This window comes from Macaca nemestrina, chromosome 7 (assembly GCF_043159975.1).
Source record: "Macaca nemestrina isolate mMacNem1 chromosome 7, mMacNem.hap1, whole genome shotgun sequence".
Lineage (NCBI taxonomy): Eukaryota > Metazoa > Chordata > Mammalia > Primates > Cercopithecidae > Macaca > Macaca nemestrina.
The window spans coordinates 45,220,378-45,235,550 of record NC_092131.1 but is presented as its reverse complement, the minus strand read 5'-3'; the positions used below and the strand labels follow the sequence as shown (position 1 = coordinate 45,235,550).

Below are 15,173 nucleotides of genomic sequence, written 5' to 3'. Positions count from 1 at the left end.
TTCTGATACACGAAATGAAAAAACTGAGGTTTCAGGTAAAGTCTACTTTCTCAGACAGTATGTGTAGGTCAGCCAGAAAAGAAAAATGTCAATAATAATTCTGAATGCTTACTTTGTATTATATCAGTAGGTAACAACTGAGAAACACATGTAGATGTAACAATAGTTAAGTTCTCTGATTATGTTTTGGTACCGATGGAAAAATTATAGTTTTCATATATTTGTTGCATAATGCTTTCAAATAACAAGCTGAAGAATAGTTCTTATAATGATATGCCAGTTTCTTATAATAGTTTCTTAATAGCGTCTCTTGCTCAACAAGCAGGTAACTTAAAGACTACAGGGAAAACTGCTCCTGTTGTCCCACACTGGCCTGGCGTAGCCCCTCTGTTAGACATTCTGAGTCCTCCTAACTTTTTCAGGTAGTATCGCCTTGGAAAAGTTCTTTCATTTCATATGTAAAACCACAGTACTTAGCTGTCCTAATAAAAAGTTGTTGGAAAATGTTTAGTGAATTATTATAGATATTTATGCTATAATTATTTTTATATAAAATCCCTTACATACATACATGTGAATTGTAAATGAGATGTAATATATAATAGTACTCCAAATCATTCAGACACAATCATATAATCTTACTGTCAGGAACTATAAGTTCATTTAGTAGTATGTTCTACATATGTGCCTAAATCTTTTACTGGCAGACTGTGAATTTCCTCCTGAAACAAATCATTCCATTTGTTAAAATGCCAGATACTTCAAGTTACCTGTCATATCTCTCCCAAGTCTTTTCTTGGCTAAACTAAATATTCATATTTCTTTTAACTACCCATCATATAACAAAATTCCAAGAACTTTATGCCATCATGCTTATATTCTGATAAGTGTGCTGCTTATAGGATGGCATTTCTTTTAAAATATCCAGCAGAAGTTGAACACAATATCTGAACACAATCTATGATCTGATTAAAATGGGCTCTATTGGCATGATCATTATCTTTCTTGATTCAAAGGCTAGATTACTTTTAGTGCATCTTAAGACCAATTCAGTTTTATTTTATTATATTCACATGGATATATTTACATGGCTTTTTTTTTTTTTTTTTTTTTGACAGAGTCTCGCTCTGTTGCCCAGGCTGGAGTGCAGTGGGGTGATCTCAGCTCACTGTAGCCTCCGCCTCCCGGGTTCAAGTGATTCTCCTGCCTCAGCCTCCTGAGTAGCTGGGACTACAGGCGCTCACCACCATGCCTGGCTAGTTTTTTGTATTTTTAGTAGAGACGGGGTTTCACCATGTTGGCCAGGATGCTCCCTATCTCCTCACCTCGTTATCAGCCCACCTCGGCCTCCCAAAGTGCTGGGATTACAGGCATGAGCCACCGCGCCCGGCCCCTACATGGCTTTTAAATACAGAACATTTATCGGTGGAGTTTTCTTACAAGACTAGTGCCTTTGCTTTTGGCTTCAACTATGATACATATCATCACGGGAACCTCTTGAAGCATTTTAATATCGAACCAAGAAAATGATGACATGTATGAAAATATAATCCATTTTTCATATCTAGTAATATGATGAAATATTTAAACATCATTTCCCAAATTAAAAAAACATACAAAATTAAACTGTAAAAAGGAAATTACTTTGACTTGTAGAAAAAAAAATATTGCTTACTGTATTTGAAAGCAAAGTGCTTGTCTGATAGATTTGGTTAAAAGATAATAAAAAATTTTAAAACGTTCAAAATTTCAATTTGTTTAAATTCTAAAGGCATACTCCTACCCGATTTTTTTGTGTAATTCTGCTGGGACATTTCATATAATAGCATCTTCCTACTGATACCTTATGTTTATTATAAAACACATGAAACAAAAATGAAGACCAAAGAGCTTTTTCTGATATTTTTCAAGCTACATGTTAGAGAAAAAAGTAAGATATTGGAAAAGACAAAAGGTAAGGTTTTAGACCTTTCATTCTATGAAACAAGCTGAAAACAAATCCAGTATAATGGGAGATATGTGGTCTACACATTGTTTTACAAGTCTTATTTTTTTTCACATGGTCCAAAAAGCTGAAAATAAAGTCCCCAGCCATTTATTTCCCAGTAAAGTCATTTCAAACTGCAGGGTCGAATTTTTTGAGCTTTAACCATCATCCTTTCTATTTTTCCCCATAATCTCCTCTTCCCCTTTTAAATCCTCACTTATTCTACCCATTTCTTTTTCCTTCATGTACACAGAATATTAGCAAGCAGCAAAGCCCAGAGGATGGATTTGGCTATTAAATTTAAAAAGAATCTAAAACAACTGTACTAATGAGCAGTCAATAACGTATTTTCAACTAAATAAAATTGAACTAGGCACTGTTCTATATTTAAAAATATTGCCTAAAGCAAACTTTCATGACAGAAATGCTGCAATCTCCATGTCAGTACAGATTTTAATGCCACAATTATATTCGAGAAAGCATTATTCACATAAGGCATGTTAAGACAGAATTAAATCACAGTGATTAATTTGCTTATGGGTTAAAGCTGAATTCAAAAATCTATAAAACTAAATATGTGGAAATGATAGAAGGAAATCTTAGTCATTGGGGCAAAGGTTTTTTCTCTAATTAGCTTCAACGAATCATTAAATTTCTTTGTACAAGCAATTGAAAAAATATACAGCTATTTTAAAACTAACCAGAGAAAAGAAGAATTAAAACAAAGACATTTGGCTTCATATATTATATTTCCTTTTAAAGTATATATTCATAGTTAAATTTGATAACCTCTATTTAAAATATTTGAAAAAAATTTATCAATAAAATATAAAATAAGAAACATATAGTCATAAAATGTATTTGCCTTACGGAGGAACAGGAAGTCTACTAGAGGTCTCTAACATTAAATACTGGATAATTGTTAAAATTCAGATACTGTTTATTAAAGCTACATCCAAAAGTACATACATAATTCTAAGATGGTGACTGCAATTATGGAATTTATATTATTATTGTCATCAACCTTTCATTTTATTTTTCCTACACTTATATTTTAACAGGTTTAGTCAATTTAACTCATAATCAAAAGTCTATGGCATAGAAAAATAGATAATTGATGATTGATAGAAATACAGATAAGTAGATACACACACACATACATAGAAAGTTTTGTTACAAAAGCCATATGTGCTCACTCGCTGCTCTTTTGAGAACAGACTATACGAGGGACAAAGGTGGAAGCACAGGCCAGTTAGTTGGTACCAGAAAAATCCAGGGAAGACATGATGATGACATGGACCAGGTGATAGCAATGGAGGTGGTGAGAATCGGAGGTAGAGCCAAAAGGATTCAGCAGAGGTTTAAATGTGGGAGATTTTGTCTTAAGCAACTGAAAGGTAGTGTTTCCATTAATTTCACTGGGAAAGAATGTCTGTAAAACAGGTTTTTAGGAGATGATTGGAAGTTTGATTTTGGACAACTTCACTGGACATGAGTAGGCAGTTGGAGGGGAGAGTCTATAGTTCAGGGAATCGAGTCCAAGGTAAGTATGAACATTGGGTGGTGCTGGTTTAAAGTTATGAGACTGCAGGATATCATGAAAGGATGGAATACAGACAGAAAAGGGACGAGGCACAAGGACTGAGCTCTAAAATACCACCAAATTTTAAATATTATCTTATTCAAATTCCTTTCAAGAAATGTGCTACCAATTTACACACCTCCCAGAATTATACAATAATGCCAGTCACCAGCTTTTGCTAAGACTGGGCATCATCTTTGTCCATTTGTCATATTAAAAATATTTCTATGTCTTTTTGCTTGTTGTTTTTTAAGTTTTAACTCTTTGTTCCAAGTGAAAATAAGCCTTTTTTATGTTTATTAGTAATTTGCATTCTGTCTTCCATAAATTACGTATGTCCTCAGATCATTTTTCTCTCCAAGTATTCTAATTCTTATTAATTTATAAATCACTTTACATATTAAGGTAATTAACATTTCACTTGCAAAATTTGTTGCAAATGCTTTATGTCATTTTCATTTTCATAGTTTTCTAGTGTGAAAGATTTTACACTTTTTAGTAAAATCTATTTGTCAGTTACCTTGTTATATATTCCATTACTTTCATATGTACAAAGATAAATATATTCACATATTTTCTTCTAGTAGTTTATAGTTTCTTGTTTTTTGCATTTAATTTTCAGTTCTTCTGATATTTATGTTAGGTCATGAGTGAAGACCCTTATAAATATTTTCTTAGATTTTTAGTTCATTTTAGAATGATATTAAGTAATATGTCCATTCCATCTTTACAATTCGTTCTGTAACTTCTGTTCAGTTCTTCTCCCTAGTGGTATCTAGTTCTGAGATATCTATTCCCTCTCTTTTCTTTGGTTACTAATTCTTTTGTCTATGCTTCAAGTCTTTATTATTGTATTGTATTATGGTATTGTATCTTTATTACTGTATTTTAAAATTATGTTTATATATACTATTTTATATATATAATGTATGTTATACATATATAATCTATATATATATTTATATTTATATATGTATAATTTATTTGTTAAATAGCTGAATGCCTAACAGGCATAGGAGTCTTCTGCTCTAGTTGTCGGGTTCTTTACAAAACCAGAGAGCTGAATGTCAGTTTTTGTTTTCCTGACATTTAGTATAGCATATGGTGTGTAATCTAAGGATCATTTTTAAATTCAGTCTCTTCAGTGATGCAGTACTAGAAATCCCTACACCCCCTTTCTAAGCCCAGAATTTGGCAGATGTCTTTCCTTCCTTCTCCTTCCTTCAGTGCCGTTAACCTAGAACTTATGTGTCTGGGTGGGGATTTTCTTAATAGACTGGGATAAATCAATACAGGCATAGAGTATGTTTCATACATGAACAAGGAAACTTTTATATTTGTCACAATTATTTAAATATGCTTCTCCTATTCGTCAAAAACAACTTTAAGGATTCCTCACTCAGTTAAAAGCCACATCCATGATTTTTTCTTATCCAAATGCTAACCAATTTTGATATCTTAAAATATCCCCTTAAAAAATCTTTTCATTGAAATTAAATTTTTATTTCACTTTTAGTATTAGTCTCCCCGTATTTGTTCTATTACTCCATTTTCCTTGGATACTTTGCTAATCAGAAGTACCTTTCTTTAACTGCAAATGAGCAAGTAAACAAAAAAAGATATTTAAGGCAGTACATGGTAGGTACCTAGAAATTTTTCCCTGCCACATGGCATGTGCACTTTGAGAGACATTGCATGCCAGTGCAATAGACCCTAACTCCATCATGAATCAGACAGTTAAGCATGTCCTCAAGGGGAGGCTTGAAGACAATCTGGTCAGCTCCATTCATGAATAATTCAGTATTCAGGAATATAGAGAGCAAGGACTCAAAACTCTGCCATGTACTAGATTTGTGCCAGAGGCCCTGGCTCAGACACTTTTCGAATATGTAAAAGGACATTATTCTATCATTTACTGATTTTTTATTAGTTACTATATGGCTCTATTGCATTTTCTGGAAAGGAAAATTTCTTGCTGAGATAGTGATTGACGAGGCTGGTGGTTGTCTCTTGATCTGTTTCATTTAATGTGGACTTCAATGGACACCCTGCTTTTGATGACTTAAATTCTGTTACCCTCACCTTCACCCAAGGAAGATTCTGTTTCTTCTTTGGATACTCTCTCTACTAGCCATATATTGGCTCAGATATCCATTAATCGAATTCCATAAAAATGCAGTTTGCTTTCTTCCTTCTGTGTTCATGCATACCACTTTTAAGGGGCCATTTAACTGGAAAACTTATACTATATCTTGTAAAATATCGAAAGAGGAGTAAATCTCACCCCCTTTCACAATTCCTCCACATAGCTGCCCCCTAATATCTCACCTGCACTCCCTCTGAAGGCTTCTCTCCCTCAACTCCAATGTTCCTCATCCATTCCCTACACCTCCACTCAACCATCTATTCCTAACAACACCTGCCCTGGCTTAAAAAAAATTACATGTTGCTTCATGAAATTCTCCTAACTAAACATCTACTTTTCTCATTTGCTTTTTCCCTCTGACAGTGAAAGATGCTTTTTGAGTGAGTCTTAAAGAAAAACCGTAAGTCAACCTCATGAGGTTAAAAGAACAAAAAAAAATTGTGGCAAATGGCCAGGAAGGTATTATGCCATCTAATTATCACATGTCAAAAATCAGTACTTAAAAAGAATAGTCTCCACTGATGCCTATAAAGTGAAATAGCTCAAGACTGGTTTCCTCTAAAACTCTGTGTGCAAGCTTTATTTTTCATCTTCTGTATTTGATGTGAATCAGCTGGGTGTAGGAAGTGAGGATTTTTTAAAATTTGCTTTTATTTATTTTAAGGAGGATCTTGAGTGCTTCTTTGCTCCAAATATGAGATAGATGAAAAAAATTAAAATCAGCTCCATGAAAAGGCAAGGAAGAGATTAGAGATATCAGATGATTGGAGAGGGAGACATCTATTTTATAGATGTGTGTAAGGCAAACCGGAAAATAAAGAATTACAAGTTCTTTATAAAACATATGAGATGGGAGAAATTTAAGTGAAGGACAGCATAGAAGGCACATACATTTTTAATTTATAGCCAGGAAGTCTCTTTCTAATTTTTAAATGAGCAAAAAAGGCAAAGGGGAAATCAAGAATAAATTCTAGCAGGAAAAATGGCAGCACTCTGAGTTTTAGAGGAATGCAACAAATTACTGTGAGAGATAATAATTATTGAGTGTTTTAGGGAAATGGAATAATGAGTTATTTTCAGGAACTGAATTTTCTAAATTGAATGTGATGACTGGTACTAATTGATGATTAATGGTTCGGTGCTTTGCACCCTCTAAGCACTCAATAAATATGATTGATTGACTGATATGTCACTTCCAAATACAGAATAACAGTTATGAAGCAATTATACAAGCAATACGTGAGTGGAAAAGCTTAATGCATCTGAAGATCCTACTAAAATAGAAACTAAACAATAATAATAATAATAATAACCCATACCTTTTCTGTGTCAATGCCTTTTGACATGGACCATGTTGAGACAATATAATCCATGACTCGCTCACTAAGGCCTTTTGGGACCTGATAGAGTTTTAGGAAGTCCCGTACATTATTCAGCATCTCATGGTATCGGTTGGTGTTGGCATACATTTGCTGGAAAATTGTTGTAACATTTCCAAAAATAGTTGCATAAAGAAGAGCTGAAAGAGAAGAAATGATAAAAATAAAACAAGCATCTCACGTGAAAAAAATATGAATATTTGCTAATCAATGAATAATTTGACAGAGACATCCTTATAAACTTGTAGGGGTGAATGCACGTTCAACTCTGAGAAGATTGCCTGACACTTGGTATTCCCTCAGAAAACATTACCTTCAGTAGGAGAAACATGACTTTATGAGCATGCACGACTCTAGTCAATATGACAAAACATAAGAGTCATCACAGTGTTTTCTGAAGAATCAGATGATCCAAAGTTATAATTTTGCCTAAGAAATCCTATTTGTTAGTAGATTAAAGTTATCCTCCACTTTGTCCTCCTGAATGAAGCCTAATCAATTTAAATTTTTCAGAGATTGATGATCCAGTTTAGAAACATATGCTCTTTCTCATTACCTGCTCCTTCCAGCTTTTGGAATACCTCCCTGGTTATAAATATTTTTGACAGAACATCAGAAATTTAGGGAGTGGAGAGAAATTAATGTGCTTCATGTTTAGAAGGTTGTAAAGATAAAGAGATTTGGAGATTTTAGCTAAAATAAAACTTTGGCAATGCTGAGAAATTCCAGTTATTAAATTCATATAATTATTCCAGTGATTTTTTTATTCCATCATTTTAATTAAATATAAAGTTAGCCCACTGATGACTGTCATTCATCTATGGGGGACTACGGGTGGTATAGGGTAATAGGGTATTTCAAAGCCCCGACTGCTCCCTCCTCAATCCATAATTCACCAACTCTTCTTTCTCCAGATGTAGTCAGGCTATTAATGCTCACAGGATCCTACAAAAGCTTATTTAGAGTAGAGTTCAGCCTAAACTCAACAAACTTCCGATCTTCAGTAGCACACTACCTGCAACCTGCCCTGCCCCTCTGGTTTCACTCCCTTGTTAACTGGAAGCTTCTTTGAAAAGGGGGCAGTATTTTATTCACCTTAATGTTCAGTACACAGGCATTCCATAAGCATTTCACAAATAAGTAGACTCACAGGCAATGATAATTTCCATCCTACATCCTCCAAGCATTTGAAAAATGACTCTAAACAAAATATAGACTGTTTCACTTTGCAGTTTCATCAGACAAATCCCATTTGATGGAAGTGGTAAAAAATCAAGCTAGTGAAGCAACTTAAGATCTTTAATATACTGCTTTTAGAAAATTATTTTTTTTCAAGAAGAGCTGTTCTCCTCTGAGTGTAACAAATTATAATTTCACAACCGAAACCTATTATTTTGTAAAAATTTCATCAGTTTTTCTGCTATTATTTGACGCCAGTGCGGGACAATATTTTAAGACCGATCATATTTTGTTAGACCTGAGTAGGAGGAATAGAGTGTCGACATTTCCCAACTGAGTCTTTATACCTTTGAATATTCATATTGAAAAACAAAAAATTATCCTTTTGTCAGTCTTTCAATGTCTTGTGTGCATATATTTATTTTAATACTTTGAAATAAATGTGTTTATCTTTAATGTATCAATTTTCCATGTTGAAATGAAGAATTTACTAGGATTGTGGATATAGTATCCTGAGATCTTGATTCTATAAAGAATTATTAAGTTTATTAAAAGATATAGAGTTTTCTTTCCTAAAAAAAAAAAAAACTAAACTAAAGGTAATCACAGACTTAACATCTCTATTCCACCATTGTTGCTCTTAAGAAAAACAAACAGAAATAAGGTTAACAAATTAAAGACAGCAGAATCATCTAACAAATACGGAATTTTACATTTTCAGAAAAGAGAAATAAGAAAAATTTACATTTTTAAAATAATGAGTATTTTAGGGGTTAATGAAATAATGCTGCAATTATGATTTTTAGTAGTGCTCAGCTATCATAAATTGTCAATAAATGTCACAGAACTACCTATTATTTTAACACGTTTAACTTGTTTGGCTCTCTAAGATGCTTGAGATATGCTACATTTGCCAAATGTCTTATTACTGCCTTCTAGTTTAACAAATTACTATGCATTTCATCTTTTAGGGTACATTAAATGTATACATAAAATATATTCTGCTCATATAAAAAGTTTAAGATAAAATATGAAGAACCTGCTAATGTATTAAAAGTTTGCAGCACTAACAAATGAAGAATTATCAACATCCCATTAAGTTTGGCATATTATAAAAGTATCCACTTTTTGGTTCATTTTTCATTTTCATTATTTTATGAACACATAATAATTATACATATTTATGAGGTATAATGATAGCTTGATACAAGCATATAATGTATAATGATCAAATCATGGTAATTGGTTATCATTTCTTTGTGTCAGGAACATTCCAATTCCACTCTTCTAGTTCTTATGTAATTTACAATCAGTTATTATTCCCACAGTTGCCCTATTGTGCTGCTGAACACTGGATCTCGCTTGTATTTTTGTACCCATTCACCAACTGCTCTTTACCCCTCACTGCCTCTCATTTTCATGTGAATGTAGTGTCCCTGCATCGCATAAGACTAAACAAGATAATAATTTAAAGTAAGAGATGCAATTATACGTTTACATTTTTGTAATTTTATTTTGAAATAATTTTAGACTCAAAAGAAGTTGCAGAAATAGTGCAGAAAGCTTGCATTACCCACATGCAGCTTCTCACAAGGATGACATCCTACACAATTATAGTAATATAGCAAAACCAGGAAACTAAGAATGGCACAGTACAATTAACCAAACTAGAGAGGTTGTTTTTTGTTTGTTTGTTTGTTTTTGCCAGTTTTTCTTTTTTTCGTATGCACTTGTTTCTTCGGTGTATAGTTTTATAAAATTTTATCACATATATAGATCCATGTCATTTACATATATTTTTTAAAAGAGAAATCACTTCTTTCTTATGAATATCTTCAATCTTGAGTATGGAATGCATTTCAAAAGAGATAGTGTGACAGCATGTATGATACTCCAGCAAGCAGGAACAGCGCTGCCCACTGCACCTGCGTTCCAGAACAAATGGGCATTTCTTTAATGACAGAGGCCTTGGAGCATGACACACAATAATAAGGGAAACTGATCTCAGTAGAAGCTCCCTCTAAACTGTCAACTCTCAAAATAATACCTCCCTCCCATATTACAGACACACCTATCTTCTTGGACGTCTAATCATTATTTGGATCTAACACATCCGAAAAGGAACTCAGTCTACAGCACCCTCTCTCCAACAGCCAAATGTACTTTTCACCTCTGCAAACAGCAAAGCCATACCTGGTTGCTCAGATCAAAAATCTCAAAGTTATTCTGCAATCCATTCTTTGATTCATCTCCTATATCTGATCCATCAACAATTCCTGTTCGCTCTACCTTCAACATATAGCTCCAATTCAATCACTTCTCACTGTCTCTACCAGCGTTCTTGCAGTCTCTACGAGTGTGTGTCTTTGGACCAATTACTAAACCTCTGTTGGCCTCTATGTCCTCACTTAGAACTTTAAAATTACACTGGAATCTTCACAAAAGGGTTGTGTTAAATGAAATAATGCATATAAAACAGTATTTAAAAAGAGTCTGGTAGGGACTAAGTATCCACGAAATGCTATTCATCATCATCACCACAAAAATCATTTCCCAAAAAAAAAGAATAATCATATATAATATGATCTTGGCCACATATAATCATAGCACTGCCTCTTCCACTGACCATCACTCCTGTCAGTCTTCTCTTCATTCCCTCTGCTTCGTATATATCTTCTTGTTGCTAATCAAACAACCTAAACTAATTAATTCTTCAGGGCCCCTTTACTAGCTCTTCCTCGAACACTCTTCTCCATGATCCTCACTTGGTTTGTTTCCTCTCCTCATTCAGGTCTCTGATCAAAACCTGACTCATTGGCTGGGTGCAGTGGCTCATGCCTGTAATCCCAGCACTTTGGGAGGCCAAGGCAGGAGGATCACAAGGGCGGGAGTTCGATACCAGCCTCACCAACATGGTAAAACCCCGTCTCTACTAAAAATCCAAAAATTAGCCAGGCATGGTAGCCCGCGCCTGATATCCCAGCTACTTAGGAGGCTGAGGCAGGAGAATCGCTTGAACCTGGAAGGCAGAAGTTGTAGTGAGCCGAGATCACACCACTGTACTCCAGCCTGAGTGACAGAGCAAGACTCTATCTCGGAAAAAAAAAAAAAACCCTCACTCATCACTGAGGCCTTCCCTGACCATGCTGTCTAAACATCCTCTTCCCCCACTATCACTATCTACCTCCTTACCATGCTTTATCGTTCCTTATTTTATCACTACTTTAACTTTCTTTCTTTCTTTCTTTCTTCTTTCTTTCTTTCTTTCTTTCTTTCTTTCTTTCTTTCTTTCTTCTTTCTTTCTTTCTTTCTTTCTTTCTTTCTTTCTTTCTTTCTTTCTTTCTTTCTTTCTTTCTTTCTTTCTTTCTTTCTTTCTTTCTTTCTTATCCATCTTTTCCCCTAGGAATGCAAATTCCAAGAGGGCAGGTGTGGGCCTGATCCTTTTGGCTCACTGCTGTATTTTCCCAATATAGACCAGTTCCTAGAACACGGCAAGTGTTCAAATATTTTTTTCCAGTAAATTCACACACCGAAAACTAAGAAACAGTTTTTCAGAAACATTTTATTTTCATATCAAAATCTTACTATCAGTGTTACAAACATATAGAAGGAATATACACTGTTAAGGCAGGTAGGGGAATGAAACATTTAAAGGCTAAGGTTATTCATCTCCTAACCATATTAAGGTAAAAATAAATTGGAAGTCCCATTGTCATTCATTGAACATGAATTCCCATGGTCTGGCCAGTTTTGTAGAGACCCTTTACATTATTTTACCTTTTGAATGGAGATATCATATAGTCAATCCATGTACTTTACTATTAATAGTAATAATTAGGTTAATTTGTGACAATTTCATAAGGGTTTTTTTACATGCTCTCCTGCAGACTTATAGACTTAAGATAACCGCTAATTGTGAAAGCTAATCATACTTAAGGTCTTAGTAAATCTGGCATATAGACCAGCAAATGCCTTATATAAAAAGTCTTATATTTTTCTTATTCACCACAAAGGGATTATTTTGAAGATAATTATGACACATGAAAGATGGAATATAGACCTTGCCTCTCAATGGAAGGGGTCACAAATTCTTTGAGAACTCTTCCATTGAGAGGCAAGGTCTATATTCTGATCCCTTGAATGTAGGCATACCCTATGACTGTTAGACCACTGGAATATTGTGACCATGATTTTGTGCCAATGTCTAGTCCCAGAGGCCTTACAAAACTAGAAACTTGTAATTCCTCACTATTGAAACACCTGCTCTTGGAATCTAGTTTTCATGATGTGAGGAAGCCCGAGCATTTTTCTGGAGAGGCCCACATAGACAGGAATAAAGACCCCTAGCCAATAGCCTTGGGTGAACTCCCAGCTAAGCACCAGCCGTAGCTGAGCAATTTACAATATTGATATTAGTCTACATTTCTGGTTAACACTTAAGACTACGTAAGTGGTTCAACCACTCCTGTTTTTCTTTTTATATTCATAATATTTAATAATGTTACTTAAGAAATAAAACAAAACATTTCATCAGTCTGTGATTGTATGTGCAGGATACAGCTTGAGAACATCAGCCTACCGGCCATGTGGCTGAGTCAACTAAGTAGAGTTTTCAGGACCATTGAAGCCATCCTAGCTGATACTACATGAAGCTGAAATAAGTCATACCCTCATAGCCCTGTGCAAATTGCAGATTCATGAATAAATTAAATGATTATTCATTTCTTAAGCCACTAAGTGTGATTAGTTATGTAACCATGATCAATTTAGCGTTAATAGCACAGTGATTCTCAAATTGGGCAGGGGTCCTAGAGGAGGAGGGTAGTGAGTCCTTTATGACACACATCACAGCCCAAGAGAATATTCTGAAAAACAATTTTTAATATATAATATAGCTTTATATTTTAAAATGGAAAAAATGCCTTCTATTTTTATAGTATGAATATTGAAGACATGAAAGAATACACCATATTATCAAAAAGAGACAGGTTGAAAGATTGAACAATGTTATAACTCATCACAGACATCACTATTCATTCAAGCATTATTGAATTTAGTAGATATTTATTGGACACCTATTATATGCCAGCCACTATACCAGCCACTGGGAACACAATGATAAAAAAGACAGACATAATCCCCACCCTCAAGTAGTATCCACTACTCCCTATAGAAAACTATTAGTCCTTAATTCTCCCAAATTATATTCTTTGAAAGAAGATGAATCTTTTTCTTTTTATGGTTTATAAAAAGTCATATAGCCAACCTAAGCATATAAACAATATAGTTTATTTCTCAGGGTTAAACAATTTGTAGAGTCAAACAAAAATCACGTTAAGTCAATTAACGGTAACCTGGCCTTCACTCTTATGAATTGCTCATGATAAGAGATCAAATAGTGATATTCAGATCTCTGAAAAAATGTTCTCCAGTCATTTCATTTGCTCATTAGGTCAAGCTGCATCTCTCCATCTCCTTATTAATAATCTTTCCTTCTTAGATACTACATTTTGTGTCTGTCCATAATGATAACCAATACTAACTTTTCCTAATTATCTTCCTTTTATAAATCTTGCCAAGTGACTATTGGCCTTAGACTGAGCAGTTTAAACTACTGATATGATAATGCATTTCCAGTAATGCTTAAGGCCTCAGAGATGGTCCAACCATCATTTTCTATTTCTATTTCTATTCACTAAAGTTCACCTTTAATAATGACATTTAAGATGTGGAAGGAAAATGTTCCAGCAATCTGTGATCATCTGTGTAGCACACAGCTTGTTAAAACATTTGAAATGGCTCCGGTTGGCCTTAGCACAAAGTGAAGAAGCTGATCTTCAGAACTTCGAGTTTCCAATTTGCTTTCCTTCCATCTCTCTCTTAATGGCTCCTGGCTTCAATGGATGCTCTTTTGCAGTGACCCATATATGTAGGCACCCTCTATGCATCCGCTATGAGCCAGGCAATTTCTATTTTCCAATCTTCACTTAATCTACATCCCATTCCATCTAGTATCTGGGCTGTGCCAATTATTTTGTTAGAAACTGGTCTCATCAATAACTTTAAGTGTTAAATATTGAAAACTATTTGACGCATTTTTCCCTCTAAGAAATGCTGGAATTTTGAAAGGGAAATTCCAAATAATACTGTGAGTTGACTGAATCACTATTTGAATGAACTGTCAACTAGTAAAATTAGTTAGGACACAGCAGGATCACTTTTAGAACTTATCAAATTTTAGTATAATATTGGATAGATGTCACCTAGCTTAGAGCTGATCCTGTGATTACCATAACTGACTTTGCCAAAATAGCCTCAATAATTACATGGCAATGATTATTGATATTATTTCCTATATGCCCTAAACAATCACTTAACTTTAGAAAGTTAATCACAAACCTGCATTAATCAATTACTAATGTAACAAGGATGGAAGAAATGGAGAGAGGAAGAGGAATGAAGGGAAAGATGTGGGAAGATTGTTCACTTGAAAAAATTATAAGAAATTAACATAAAAGTAAAAACAAAGACTCAAAGTATTAAGAGGGCTTGATCTCCCCTTTATCCTTCTATGATAGTTATTCTCTTTTAAGCTAAATGTATTAGTCAGGGTTCTCTAGAGGGACAGAACTAATAGGATGTATCTTGACTTAATCTTAATATATAATCTTAATCTTAATATATAAAGGGGAGTTTATTAATTGTTAACTCACATAATCACAAGGTCCCACAACAGGCCATCTGCAAACTGAGGAGAAAGAAGAGCCAACCCAAGTCCCAAAACTGAAGAACTTGGAGTCTGATGTTCAATAGCAGGAAGCATCCATCATGGGAGAAAGATGCAGGCTGGGAGGCTAGGCCAGTCTAATCTTTTTATGGTTTTCTGCCTGTTTTATATTC

The 15,173-nt window shown here is 34.2% G+C and overlaps 1 protein-coding gene across 1 annotated transcript in view; it reads right to left on the bottom strand.

The window, feature by feature from the left end:
* LOC105473677 (potassium voltage-gated channel subfamily H member 5) overlaps window positions 1–15,173 on the bottom strand; it is a 345,797-nt gene that overhangs the window by 147,214 nt on the left and 183,410 nt on the right. Inside the window, exon 8 of the mRNA XM_011727592.3 lies at window positions 7,035–7,234. Coding sequence (XP_011725894.1) covers window positions 7,035–7,234 — 200 coding nt within the window. The remainder of the gene's footprint in view (window positions 1–7,034; window positions 7,235–15,173) is intronic.